General features: G+C 38.1%; 1 protein-coding gene across 1 annotated transcript in view; it reads right to left on the minus strand.

Annotated features, from left to right (window-relative positions):
* Nucleotides 1-15,081, minus strand: part of clstn2a (calsyntenin 2a) — a 157,203-nt gene that overhangs the window by 44,361 nt on the left and 97,761 nt on the right. Inside the window, exons 3-5 of the mRNA XM_044134158.1 lie at nucleotides 3,324-3,519; nucleotides 1,288-1,399; nucleotides 916-1,012 (exon numbers count right to left, since the gene is read on the minus strand). Of these exons, the coding sequence (XP_043990093.1) occupies nucleotides 916-1,012; nucleotides 1,288-1,399; nucleotides 3,324-3,519 (405 nt within the window). The remainder of the gene's footprint in view (nucleotides 1-915; nucleotides 1,013-1,287; nucleotides 1,400-3,323; nucleotides 3,520-15,081) is intronic.

Below are 15,081 nucleotides of genomic sequence, written 5' to 3' on the forward strand. Positions count from 1 at the left end.
TCTTTCATTGCTAGCTCCCACAGAAAGTTGAGGGATTTGTTTTCAAAGTCCATATTTAGCACAGACGTTTCATGTTTACACAAGGTTTGAGAGATCACAAGGAAAACATGTACAAAAGAGAAAATGTCCCGCTTCTCTCATCAAGCCATTAACCATTCTGTTTGTGTTTAAACGAGGCAGAAATAACACAGTTAGCAGAAAACAGCCTGCTGCTCGTAATACAATTTAATCATATATTCCAAACGACATCTTCATGATTACAGAGGACGCCAAAGGGGCAAATCACAGATTAGTTCCTGTGAGAGCACTGTAAACCTGTTTTAAAATTCAGAACAAAATTATTTAAAAAGTGGTCAATTTTACTTTCTTGAACTTGGTCTTCTTCATATTGAACAGCTTATTTCCCCCCTTACAATGCGCTATATAAGTTCAGTCCATTTACCATTCAGACGTAACCTAATTATGTTGAGCATTAAACTTCTCATAAAAGACTGATTAAAATGGTGAGCGTGCAGTAATGTTCACCTAAAATAACAGACCAAAGAAAATCTGTGGGTCCAGGTCGGACAATGGTCCCAAACATACAGCAAGAGTCAAAATGTTTTGGTTTAGACCAAAGTTGTAACGGCCTAGTCAAAGTCCACACCTAAATCCAGTAAACTTTTTCTCTATTGCTTTGTTATATACAGCAAGTTATTTACAATATGCATTTTCAATTAAAGGATTTTAGGAGATTACATCTTTTCACTGAAATATGAGACACAACAAATTGCTTTGAATCAGAACCAGCAGCTCATACCCATTATTCACACCGGTGCCCCATAAAACATTCCAAAAGGACAAAAATAAATAAATAATAAAAAAAGGTTCCTTAACTTTTTACCACTTACTCATCCATGCATGCAAAAAACTTACCATTGCGGTCGATGGCAAATGGGGTTCCTCCAGTCACAATTTCATAGTTACAGATCTGACTGTACTGCGGTGAGCAGTCCTGGTCCCAAGCCTCCACCTGAAATTAAGTTCAGACAAACGGTGCTTTAACATCTAATATCTCAAATAAGAGACATAAAAAAATAATAATGGAGGAAATTTTAAAACATTTTAGCTAAAAGGCTAGTGTTCTCACTAGGGATGCACCAATAAAAAAAATAAAATAGGGGGCCCGGGGGTCTGATTTATTCACTACCCCCTTCACACCATATAAAATAATGACCTGCAAAAAAAGAACTGACATTTTTTAGTGGTTCAGTTTAACAACCTCACAATCAATACCTAAATAAATACCTGCAGGATGCTGTCATAGATCTTGCCTTCAGTCACTGATGCCTTGTACAGAGACTCTCTAAACACAGGGCTGAACTCGTTGACATCATCCACCTGAATGTGAATCACAGCCCTGAATTCAGGAAGACAAGATGGAAGAAGGAAGCCCATTGTAAAATATGGACATAAAAAGAGCATGGACGATTTATTTAAAAAAAAAAGAAAGAAAAAGGAGGGCAATGATAAAAGGAAAATAGGTATGGAAAAAGAGATGACAGAAAGAAAATTTGAGTCATGAGTGGGGACTGAAATGCCCCCAAAATGTATTTTGTCATCAGACGCACAAGCATGAGAGTGTGCCGTCTTCAGGGGCTCACAGGCAGCAACGTCAACGCATTTGTTTGAGAAGAAAACGACAGTGTGCCAACTCAATGTTGCCACATCTTTTGATGAGATGTGAGAATGTGTATTGGATCTCTGAATAAAGTTTGTGTGTCATGGATATGCTTGTTAAAATATATGTATCATATTAGCATCTAGAAGCTAATTGCACTTTGATTTACTGATGTACAGCAACTATAAATTCAGCTTTCAAGAGGATTGATGGACGACATGAACAAAAGAGTAAGAGGAAGAGCAACGATTATGTAGATTACTGTGATCTTGCTGGAGTGTTCCCAGAGTAGACATTGAGACAAACTGACAACGAAAACAGAAACAAAAGCCAATTTCACAAGAGGGCAATAAAAGGACAAAACGAGAGGGCAAGGCCAAAGTCTGAAAGCTGAATTTGAAGGATTTAATAGGCAGCTTGGCATAGCTGCAGGCTAAAGAAATGATTCTATACAGTAAGTTAAACCTTTTGTTTCGACTTTGCTGTGGCGGCATTAGAGATTTTTGTTTTCACCATTAATAATTTGACCACGGCACTGAAAAACAGAGTATTTATCTTTGGATTCTTGCATTCTTTGAAAGAAACAGATTTATTTTGCAAAACAAGACCTTAAGTAAAGTTATTCGCAAAGTACAGAATCCAATCTGGATCCGGATTGAACAGCAAGTGAATCCAGATCTGGATCCCAGCCCACATTTTCAGGTAAAGAAATGCACCTTATATATTGACAAATAAAATATGGTAATGTAAACAAAGCTAGGTTAAAATAACTGTCATGTTTTTGTCGCATAATATAACAAAGAGGATTTGCTATTCACAAGTTAGACATGAAGCTTAAGAGCTCCTGATAAAGAACGCTCTTTATTATTCATCGCAATGTTTCTTATAAGTCACAAGCTATTAGTAAAGCAGAATGTGCAGCTTAGTGTGTTTTCTAACACACACTAGCAAATCTCTCAACTAAAACTATTAAATTTGCCCATTTGACTGATGTTTTTACACTAAGGTCTGCAAATGAACCAACAGTAGATACAGTTTTCTTCAGCAGCAGTCGTCGCTGTCAACATTACAAAATATTCTTACATGAATTTACAAGTTTTAGATGCGTTTCCTGTACTAATTATAGATAGCTTATGTGTAAAATATTGCAGCTATTGATATAGATTGTTTCTGTGAATTATTCTCCTGATTGAAAGCTTACATCACACTAGAAATGTTTATACATTCTCCTACTGCTTCCCAATGTTGAATTATTTAGTATTATTTCAGCTTTTAATTGTATGTTGTCTTTTATATTCCTCTTCATAGAAGCTACATCTGGCCAGGTATTTTGATTAATTGTGACTGCTGCCAACAGCTTCATGCTCTCCCGTGTCTCTCCTGGACAATGGCTGAGCTTTTGCTGCGACTAACGTTATGTTTCGTCTACCTACCAGACTAGAAAACTGGCTCTGACTTGTCTGTTTAGCTACGTTTCTGTTCTAGAGGTGATTCTACTCGATACTTTTTCTCTACTCCTCCTATGTGTTTCTTTTCGTGTCGTCTCAAACGCCCAGTCAGCTGTGGCAGGTCGCTGCTGGAGGCTTCTTGCTGTTAAGAAGGAGTTTTTTAAGGCCAACATCCAGAGTTGCATAAAGATTTGTAACCCAGGCGCTGGACTTACTTGTGAGATTTTTTCCAGTTAGCTCCACCAGGGCCGTCGCCGCAGTCGTAAGCCTGGATGATGAAGGTGTATTCCTTCTGGATCTCACAGTCCACATGACTGCTGGCTCGCAGGACTCCTTCTCCTGATGTGCGATTCAACACCACTGCCTCAAAAGGGGCATCCTGACCAAAGATCTTGAAGGAGCAAATCTCCCCTGAGAAGAAAAAGAAAAAGAAGAAGGAAAAAAAAACTGAATTCAACCTGGTGGCAGAAAATGAATAAATCAAGCGATTGTTGTGTGTTAGTGGATGATTCGAAGCTATATGTGTGTTGCTGAGTTAGCCAAGCAACAGTTAAAGGAAGAATTTTTTTTAAAAATCAAAAAGTATTTAAAAATTATTGTTCACCAGTAAAATCCTTCATGTTTGGAAAACAAAAAAAATCTCACTCTGCCAGTGTCTTTTGTGTGTTTGCTGAAAATAAACCATCCAATACCAAAGTCTGATCTTTGACTGAAATTCTTTGGGAGAAGATAGAAGAAGAATTTGAATGTAATTTTGTATAATATTGTATGTTTTGTCTTCCCCTTTGCACGCACACACACCCACACACACACACACATTGCCCTCCCTCCAGAGTAATATTATAAAACCCAGCAGGAGCTCTGAAACCACTCAGAGTTGACGAGAATTCAAACATGTGGGTAATGATTTTGAACTAACAAGAAAACACAGCAGCTGGTTTTTTGCTTTGTTCTTACAGTACAGCTATTATTTCAAATTTCAGCCTCGGTTTCATTTTTCTGCACAGAAACTTTGTCAGCTCCTGGTGTGCCGTATGGAGAATTATCGTTTCTGATTTTTAACTCCACCAGTTAACTCCACCGAGTGAAGATATGACTCCCACGTGACTTTAGAAGTTCATTTCATGCACAGGTTTTTGATTCTTTGATATTGAGAAGCGCGTTGGAAAAGAAACTAAAAGAACGTTTCAGCGGTAGAGGATGTGTGTCTCGATGCCCAAACCCCTTTCCAAATTTTCAACCAGTCACTTTTCAAGACCTCAACCTCTTCATAAGCTGACTCAATTGTTTGAATCCAGTTTTTCTGAAAAATAATGGTCCTGTCCGTAACAGATTGCTTCGAGGTGGCGTATTTTCACACTTAAAGTCTGTGCAAAGTAGGCAAAGCAATTGCAGAGATGCAGTTCAACATAGATGTATGAAAAATACATTCTTGGCTATAAAAGCAGGAACGAACGAATAGCCTTGAACTTACTTCCACTTGCAAGTCTTACATAAGTGGAAAAAAATCCCCAATAATATGAATTTAATATAGTGCTGCTACCTTTATGTATAAACCTTGACATTCTGGTGCAAAGGGGCGGGGGGGGAGATATTTCTACTTAACACTTTGAGGATGAATGCAAATCCATTTTCTGCTCTATCTGTTGCAGGAAATGCATTTTCTTGGATTGCTTTTTATACGAGAACATGACAGAAGTGTGGAGAGGACGAAAGGAAATGAAGACGAATCCGATGGCCCAATGTATATGTAAATTGTTGTGGCAGATATTTTTGCCAACTAATGCATACTTTCCACACTTGCCTTTTGCTTTGCCTTACCAGATGGAACAAAGAATTTTCTCACTGCTGTGGAGCATAAAAAAAAAGAAGTCCATTTCAATTATTGCCTCCTTTGCAGTATCTTTTGCAAAATTATTGGTACCACTGAAACTTTTTCAACATCCTATCAGGCTGTAGCTACATGTACATATTTTACTTTAAAATATGTACATGCTTAAATCTTACCAAATGTAATTGTTTTCCATGAATGCCAGATTTCTGGACCGCATGAATAACAGTAACCCATCTCTGCAGATCCTCAAGAATGATAACGGGCCCATTGGCTTCTTCTCTAAACAACTGCTTTCCCACTCTGACCTGTCAATTTAGGTGAATGTTTATGTCTTGTTAAGGTTTGCAGCTTTGTCTTCCTCTTTCTATTTCCAGATGCTGGATTGTGAGATATCCAAAACTTGGAATATAGTTATACCATAAACGATATGAAAATTTGTCCTGGTATCAAAATTCAGTAATAATGTTGTTATGACTGGTAACTGACTTTTACTGATATATATATATTAGAGGTGGGACTTTAACACATTAGTTTTGATTAATTACTTATATAGATTTTACTACAATATGACCAACCATCACCCCATCCAAAAACCCATGAACAAAATATCATAATGAAAATAAACATTGGTTATTAAAATCAGCTTCATTTTACGTACCAGATCAGAATGACACTGATTTGTTGAATAACTAAAAAAATAAAAAAATAAAAAATGACTAATGCCAGACAATACTGATGTTAATGTCAGTATTTTATGAATCTGTCAGGATCGGCAGGTGCGACTATTCTTCTGATTTCCTCCTAAGTGGTGTCCTCGAGTCTATGGGCGTTGTCACACGCTCTTCCCACAGGAGCGTTTTGGCGCACCTGTGGGTAATCAGCGAGCGCATAAGAGGAGCGGATCCCCGGCACCTCGCTGCCAGAGTGTTGTCGCCTTTCGGTATATCTGGTGCTAGAGCTAAGTGGTGTTCGAGTCTGTTGGGCTTATTTACCCAGCCTGTCCTTTCTTATTATCTCTAGGCGCCTGACGTCCTGAGGTCTCACGAGTCATGTGAGCTCTCCAACCTTCACTGAAAATATGGAGTATTCGTTCCTGCCTGTGCTGTCCTGTGTGCTGTGTCCACTGAGCGTGCCCTTCCAGCCACCGGACCCACCTCCCAGACCAAGCGCCCCTGTGCCGTGCTACTACTGAATATAAATAAATAAATAAAGCCTTGAACGGTTCTCCTGAGAGTGATCTTTGCATGTGGGTTCGGAAAATCCAAACAAACATGACAGAATCTCTATTAAAAATGTGCACCAAACTTTTCTGATTTATGATTGTAAAGAAATCCTCTGAGCCATGTAACATCAGCTTTCAGCTGCATAATTATGCACTACTCATAATAGCAATCACATAAAACCCCAATGAAATACACTGAAGTCTGTAGCTGCAACATTACTGACTATTAAAGAAGTAGAAGTGGGTTTAATACTATATCATAGCACTGCATGTCAGGTAGGAAAAGATGCTATGTTTTCCAGTAAATACATATTGAAATAGATTTTTCTCAGTTGGAACTTGACCCGTTGCCATGCAATATTAATATAGAAAAGCAAAGAAGTCAGCTGAAATGAATTCAGTAGCAACAATGATCCAAAATAGATGGCGCTCCACAGGAAGCCTGAGTCCAATAAACTCCATCCACAGAAATGTCAAGCTGTCAGGAAATATGCATTTCACAAAATGTAAAATTGCTAATATAATGGAAACGGACAGGATGAACACGATTAATGAGAAAATTATTCTCCATGAGCGAACGTGTTGTCACAAGGAGCCAAAACTAATCTGTGTATTCCCTGTGTAAAAGGACTTGACAGAGCGTTTAATTTCCTCCAATTTAATTTCAATTTGTCGAGTTTACCAGTTGCTCACACTTTGTCTTGAATCATAGTGAGAGATACATCAAACTCATCTGTATGTAGGTGAAACAAAGAAGGACTTTCCAAAAGAACTGCGGGCCATACTTTTATTTCTTGAAGGCGTAGCGCGCACACTGAATTAGAAGGTGAACACAAACTCTTGACAGCTAATGTATACACACAGGGGTATAAGTCTTAATAAAGTGTGATAAATTGAAGCATGGTGAAAATAGGATGGGAAGCTTCCCTTTTAATTTGAGAGTTTTGGGAATTTAAAGTCCTTTAGATTAAAGCAAATGCACATCATTAGTAAAGAAAATGCATTACATCCTGCTCTTCAATAATAGAATCCACGGGTAAAGAAGAGCAGACAAATAGGATTTGTTTATTTCTTAGTGTCTGCAAACATAATTGTGAAAACAATAAGAAGCGATCTCAGGAGTGAGCTTAAAGCACAAGCTCTCAGTCACACCTCAAAATAGAAACAGAAAATTTCAATCTCTTCTTAATCAAAACACTGCTGACAACCCATCTGGTGATTTTGTTCCTGAGTGGAGAGAAGGAGATGCAGAAGCTCCATCTCATGGTGGGTTTTGTGTGTTTGTGTTGGAGGCTGTGAACATGGTGGGAGGGAGCGGTAAACCTTGATTAAAGGAACTTTCAAAGCATGTGGAGTATCAGTGGGTCCCTCACTCTCCGTCAATGCCCAGCTCACTGTCGTCATTACTGTTCTACTTTCATTAAAGACCGTAATGAACTGAACTTCTTGTCTGAGTCATTAACCACTGCAATACTTCTGCATCCACACAGCAATACTCAGGTTTCTGCAGACTGACCTAGAAATGCTAACAGTGGAGGGTATATTGTTTAAGAAAACTTAACTTTTAGTGTTTTGATTAGGATCTTTCTAACGTACTATAACAAACCCCATTCAACCTGCCAACATTTTTTAGTTAGAATACCAGAGTAAAGACAATTAAATTTATATGCATGCTACACATATCACATTTTTAAAAATAAAGTACCATTTTTCTTCAGTATCTCATTATTGCACGGCGCCCCATAGGGGACATGGAGGATTTTTGTTTATTTTGCATTTTCTCGCAATATTAATGTGCTGATCAGTTAAAGCAGCATAACTGAATACTGTAAACCATTCTATCAGTGGCCATTGTACTTTCTGCTATAAGGTTTTTGTGAGGTTTTTTTCATGTATGTTAATATCTCATTATGAAATATGTGAAATTTGATCTTTAGGATAAAAATGCACCACAAACCGATGATTTAGACAGAAACCTTCTGTAAGAAGGAAAGAAAGAAAAAATACATCCAAACTGTTCGGACTATTTCTGAGTTATTATCACAGGATAATAAGTTAACGGACAGTTTTGACTGGGTCTTTTTTATGTTGGTGGTCTGAATGGTTTAAAGGGTCGTTTTCATGTGCAGCTCCATCTCAGCCTTGCACAAACAGACATAAACTTGTAGCGAATAAATCAATTTTCAGTTTTTTGCACCAAAGAATTAAGAATAAACACGTTTTCATTGAGGCCCTTTAAATGTGTATATATTTGAAATTTTAAATTGACATTTGTGACTGTATACAAAGTAGACCAGCAAACATTGCAGTAAGCATATTGTCAGGGAACGCAAAAGTTTTGCAAGGTAACGCAAAAGAACATTTTTCCCCATGTTCCCTAATGGGCTCTGGATTATTGCACTATTTTGTTTTGGTTTGTCATTTAAAATAATCATGTAAAATACATGGCAATCTTTGATTTTATAAAGACTTTCTATACAGGTGAAAGAGCACTCTGACTAAACCTTTTATTCAAAACGTAGAAAAATACAAGCAAGCCACTAAGTACACCACCTGAAAATAAGTCGAAAGGAGCTGCTCTTCAGCTTTGAGCAATGAAAATGCAAATGGGAGGAGGATGATAAAAACAAATTAGGGTTCATAGCCTTTCAATGAGCTTTTCCTCTGCTGGCTGTAATTTGATTTTATCTTCTCTATCTCTAAGGTGTATAATGAGGACACAATGAGGACAAAGACTAGCATGTAGTTAACTGCCATGATAGGTCTGGATATCGTTTCTCGACGACAGATAATGAAAGCGTCGACTTTGGTAGATGTCATCCGTGAATGTTAGCTTGAAATTTCTAAATCCTTTCCTAAAACATATTCTTGCAAAATGCAGCTGAGACATTCTGTTTTAATGGCATAAATTTGAAAGGCATCAGGCTGGTTTAAATGTTGCTCCTTTGATTTGTTTTGATTGGCTATGCAGGAAGCATTCATCTTTCCATGTGTTTTATTATCAAGCTAACATTTAATTAGCTTCTTTGTTGTTTTGCTCTTTTTAAAGTTCTTCAATAATACTAAAGACATACCAATTAATTAAATTCTATCCAAAAATACTTTATTAATCCCAGAGGGATTACAAACTTGCATGATATTCAATTTGTGAACATCAGTCATGTTAATGTTCAGACAGCTTAGAAGCTGGCTAACTGCAGGGTGAAGGTTTGAGAAGTCCGAGTATTTATAAAGCTTTGAACTTTGAATCACCCGGGACCCGAACCATCACAAAGGATTTCAGGCTTAGTGAGGTTTAACCTGGGGTTTGCAGGGACATGAATGCAGCTTAACGCCTTACAGGGCCAGATTGCCATGGTTACTTACTTTGGACACCTAACCTACTCCAGACACAGGTTTTATTTGAGATAAGGCATAAACACATTTGAAAATCCAGGGTATGGCCAAGCAACTTTGTTGAAAAAAATAAAAATAAATAAAATCCAATAATTCCGATTTACTGAAATGAAAGATAAAAGTACCAACTTTACCAAAAGAATTGTAAACATTTTAGCTTAGCTGGTATTAGAAGTTATTATACAAAATATTAACAGCTTAAAGCTAATCTTTCAACAGCCCTTCTTTTAATTTTAACGTATCCATCCAAAGACATCTTGAAATGTCTCGTTTCATCTTTGTTTTAGAATAATTGAGTTTTACAGCGACTACTTTCAAAAACATATAATATGCCATCGCCTTTGTTCCTATTGTAAATAATTCCTGACTTTTTTTTTTAAATTCAGTGCAGCCATTGTAACTAACCAGTAGTTTAAAATAAAACAGCGTCTGAAGCAATTCATCAGAGGCTCTTTAAGACAGCAGGCTGCTAGAAGTTGCATTTGGGAGGACTGTCGCAACGTCTTTGTTTGACCTCAGATTGAAAAACTCGCAGCTCACACAAGAGAAAAGAAAGCAGATCAAATGTAATGCAAGATTACATTCAATTAGTCTTTTCAGCCAGGACTGCCGGTGTCTTATAGCCAACCCACAAAGAAAAGGAATAGGGCATGTTAATTATTCAATGCTAGGGGCTTTGGTGGTCTGGGATAAAATTAATGTTAGCAGCCTCTGAGAAAGAGATTGTGATTCACCAGATGAACTCTACTGCTTATTTTCTGTCAGTGTTACCAAATAGCTGTGAGATGTAGTGTCACATGTACTGCTGAGGTAGATGACAGGCTGCGTATTATTTTGCCAGTTGTGTTACCATTTCAGAAAACAAGGTTTATTATGTTGGTTTAAATGTGAAGAAATGTAGCCGTCAAGTCCTGTCACATCTATTCCATATCTAGCCTATTTCATGTAGGATGACAATTGTCAAATTTACATTGATGTGTTCATTTTTGCTGTAATAAGTGACATGTACATGCACAGAAAATTGAGTCTAAAAATGATGGAAAAGAGTTTAGAATGTACCACAGTCCTCCGTCAAACATGGTGTTGCATCAAGTCTGCATCTAAAGTTAAAGTTCTTTGAAATTATTTTGCTAAACTTGATACTATCAGATTAAAGGTTTTCATAAAACACAGATCGTAGATTGATCACAACTCTCTGATGGATGCATCTCTATATTCAATAAAACTGAATTTTTATTGAAGCAATCCTGTGCTTCATCACAAATATATCATAAAAACTAAATTACATGACAAAGGGAAATAAGCATAAATATTGTAAAAAAAAATAACATGCAGAAGGTGCTTAGCAGCAAGGCAGTGTGACTTAAAGTTGACTAAAGAGCCAATATTATTCTAGCATAAAATAATATTGGTGCTTTTTTCAGATCTCATGTGAGGTCTGAAAAAAGGTAAATAATTAACATAACGCTAGTGGCCTTAAGACTGAAGAGAAAACTTAAAAATTGAAAATAAAATGAAATTATGGAAGAATAAAAAAGTGTTAGTCAAAAGGGATGAGGAGATGGAGGTGATGGATTGTCAGCGAAGCCTATTGTGTGTAAGATAACTAATGCAGCTAAAAACAGCACTATGAGCCTCGTGAGTATATTAGTGCGCTTCTCCTTCTGCTCCTCACCTTCTCCTCCCAAAGCCACCTCTCCCTTCCTCCACAGCAGGTTTCACAGCAGTAAGCAATTATTTAGCCCTTAACATGAGCTCTCAGATTCAGCACTCAGCCTTGCCCTCCTTTTCTCCCGACACACCTCACGCGCTCATCTGGCTGCCCTGCTCTACACCTTCCTCCTCTCCTTCTGCGCTTCTTACACAGATGCTGTTCTCGAGAGCTCAGCGGGTCACCAGGTGACAGCCGAATGACTTCCTGCACGGAGAAAGTTCACAGCTTTGACACGGCACGCTTATTCACAATACTGCAGCCAATACTGTGACAAACAACATTCAAAAAACAAGCAATATAAAAACAGGTTGCAGTGATACGAAAAGTATTCTGAAGTGCTTCAAGCTAGTGTTTGAGGCTTCCTGGAAAAGCTGCTTCAGGATAAATAAAGCAGAGGAAGGAGAGCCTTGGCCTTGGGGTTATGAATGATACCTGAAGTGTGGAGAAGAAAAAAGAAAATCTGAATATGAGAAATACTGGAAGATTTATTCACTTACATTTCTTATCAGTTCAGGCTCAGAAAAGATCAGAGATTACTTAATAGTCGCTAAAATATCTTGAGTTCAATGATGAGTGGGAATTTGCAAACAATGCATCAACTGAGTTTTAAGACTTTTGCCAAATTCTGACAAAATCTTTAACAATGGCTTCACTGTAGTTAGATAAAATACAACAATCTAATATTATCTAGATCCTCTATCTAATATAGTCATGGTACGTCATGTCTGACTGTCATTGGCTGGGATTTTGAGGCTCATTGGACTTTTGTCTCTAGTCTTTATTTGGTATCATGTGTTTTGTTTAAAGATTTGCATTTTTTTTGCTTATTTCATTATATCCTTTCTGCTGTTTAGCCTCAGTTCCGCGTTCTACTGCACCTATTCATCCACTAAATATTCTTTGTTACAGTCAGCCTCCACTTAGATCCTCTACTGTTTTCACTAGTGAGTTGTTTTCTGTTCCCTTTCCTGCATTATAGATTGGCTTTCATCATGACCCCTCCTGCCTCTTTTCTACAAATGGATCCACTGGATCACCCATGACCTGATGTGCAGACATGAGTCAGAATCCCCAAAAATGTTTTGCACCAATGTTACTATCCTAAGTAAAACCTATTTTAAATGTAAAGAAAAATATAGAAATTCACGATATTGTCAAAAGTATTGGGTCACTTGATTTTACACACACACAAATATTAATTACATCCCATCTGTCATACGAAGCCGTTATTACAGAGCTGGCGCAACCTATGCAGTTCAACAGCCTCCCTCAATCTGCATGAATGTCCATGGGAATAACTTCCAGCAGAGCATCTGAGAGGTCAAACCCTGATGTTGGACAAGAAGGCCATGTTCCAAGTCTCCACTCTAATTGATTTCTAATGTGTGCTGAGGTTGAGATCAGGTCTCTGTGCAGACCAGCCAAGATCCTCCAAAGTAAGCCTGCAGTTTTATGTCTTTTTGGATTGTGCTTGTTGTAGTGGTGCCAGTCTTATTGAAACTGGACGGGCCATTCCTAAACTGCTCCCACAGATTCAGGAGCATAAAATTGTTCAAACTGTTGTGTTAGCGTGAACAGTGATGTCAATAACGCGTTAATTTGTAACGCGTTACTGATGTCGGACCACTTTTTTCAGTAACGAGTAATATAACGCGTTGCTATTTCAAATCGAGTAGTCAGACTACAGTTACTTATCAAAATCACTGTGCTTTACTGTCTTCTTTTGTTATTTAATCGTATTTCCTCTACGCGTCTTGTCGAGTGACCGACGTCTCTATGCGACAGAAATGTAAACAATGGAGGGAGATGCGCATTTTGTTGGTGGAAAAACTGGTTTTCTATTTTGAGTTTCTGTCGCCAAGTCCGATTATTATAAACGGCTTTGGGCTTCCTTTTTTTTAAAGTCGCTTGCAGATTTAATGAGTGGCGGGTTGCGCCTTTTTTGGCTCGTTTTTGAACGTGAAGTTGCTCATTTGGGTTTGGAAATAAGCAGAGACTCATAATAAATCTCAGAATTTGTCCGTCATTAAGGTAGTCTTACTCAGTCTCTCCCTGTCCATCATTTCCCGGATGATCCGTCCCGCTGTGTCTTTGTTAATGTCAAGTTAATGTATTACCTCTGAATGACGTCGAGCTTCACGTTGCACTCCAGAAAACTGCAAACATCGACACTAATATGAACAACGCAATAAACGTGAAAACAGCCACGAATGGCAATGATTATAATGGCAATTTAACGCTATTCTAATTATTAATATTAAGATAAGTGTCACAAATCTGTGTAGCCATCTTAGCTGTGGAGCTGCAGGAGGAGCGCTGTGCGCTGCGACACCAAACGCAGGGCCGTAACGCAGAACCTGAAGGTGGGGGGGGGGGGCGGGGGGGGGTGGGGGGGCTTTACAATCCTTCTTAGAGTTTTCCAGACAACAGTGGACCACACAAATTACTCACGTTTTTTATTTTTTTGTACAATCTCCTCTTCAGTTCAACCTTATCAGTGGAGACACATTGTTGATGTTACCATTATAAAATAGCTTACAATTAAGAATTGGCAAAGCTCAATGTGATTTTCACAGGAGGCGGAGCTTGTTGTTAGCAGCTGCTGAAAGTAACTAAAAAGTTACTTTTAGTGTAACTTAGTTACTTTCCAAATCAAGTAGTCAGTAATATAACTAAGTTACTTTTTCAAGGAGTAATCAGTAGTCCGATTAAAGTTACTTTTTCAAAGTAACTATGCCAACACTGAGCGTGAAGCATCCATAGTTCATTCCACTATGTTCCACAACACATTATCTCCTGTGCAGCAAAATTCACATTTAACACAAAGCCGTCAAAGTGGTTACACTCTCCTGATGTAAAATAACCCAGACTAGTCCACTGAGTTACCAGAGAAAAAGTTGATTAAACTCCAGAGAAAATGTCTCCGCTACTTCAGAGTCCAGTGGCAGTGCGCTTTTCACCTCTGCATTCAGTGTTTGTAGGTTTAGATGCAGCTGCTTAGCAATGAATCACACAAGTTAAAGTTAGTAGAAATTTGTAGCTACTAACTTTGGAGAAAATTGGCGTTTTCTGACCATCCACTGGCTCCATTCAGGGATCCTTCATGTACATTTTGATGGCAGAATAGCTGTTGCTTCCAGTACATTACGATACCATTTACAGGTTCATAACCTGACTTATTCCACGGGTGGCATCCTACCACGGTACCATGCTTGAAATTACTTGAGCTCCTGGGAGTAACCTATTCTTTCAGAAGTGTTTGCAGAAGCAGTCTGTATGTTTAAGTACTTGAAATTATACCCTTGTGGCCAAGATGGGGGATAGTTAGTTAATGCACATTCACTCACAGCTAAAAATGTAGAGGCATAAAGAGTGCTTCACATTTGGGTGAAGAAAAAGGCTCAGACTGTTTCTGTTCATGGATATAAACACAAACAGGCTTCTGGTTGAGTATGTTAGCCTCACTGACAGAGGTGAGTGACAGAATACAAATGGACTTTTGTTCTTGTCTCCATATTTGATGCAACTGTAAATAGTTGAAGTCGTAAGGCATTTGGTGTGAGTCGCCGCTATAATCCCTGAGGACAGTGATCGACAGGCTGAAAGAGGTTAGTCTTTACAATACCAGCCGCAAGATCGTAGAAGGTCTGAAAGAAAACATCCTGTCAGTGGGAGCAGTTTGGTGGTGAATTGTAACACATCTTTAGGTTAGCTTAAACCACCTGTTTGTCACAAAAAACAAGAATATTCCTCTGTCAGTTTGTTTTATTATCCAAAATTGTCAGAAAGCAATTTTCTATCCAGTAA

This window comes from Gambusia affinis, linkage group LG12 (genome assembly GCF_019740435.1).
Source record: "Gambusia affinis linkage group LG12, SWU_Gaff_1.0, whole genome shotgun sequence".
Lineage (NCBI taxonomy): Eukaryota > Metazoa > Chordata > Actinopteri > Cyprinodontiformes > Poeciliidae > Gambusia > Gambusia affinis.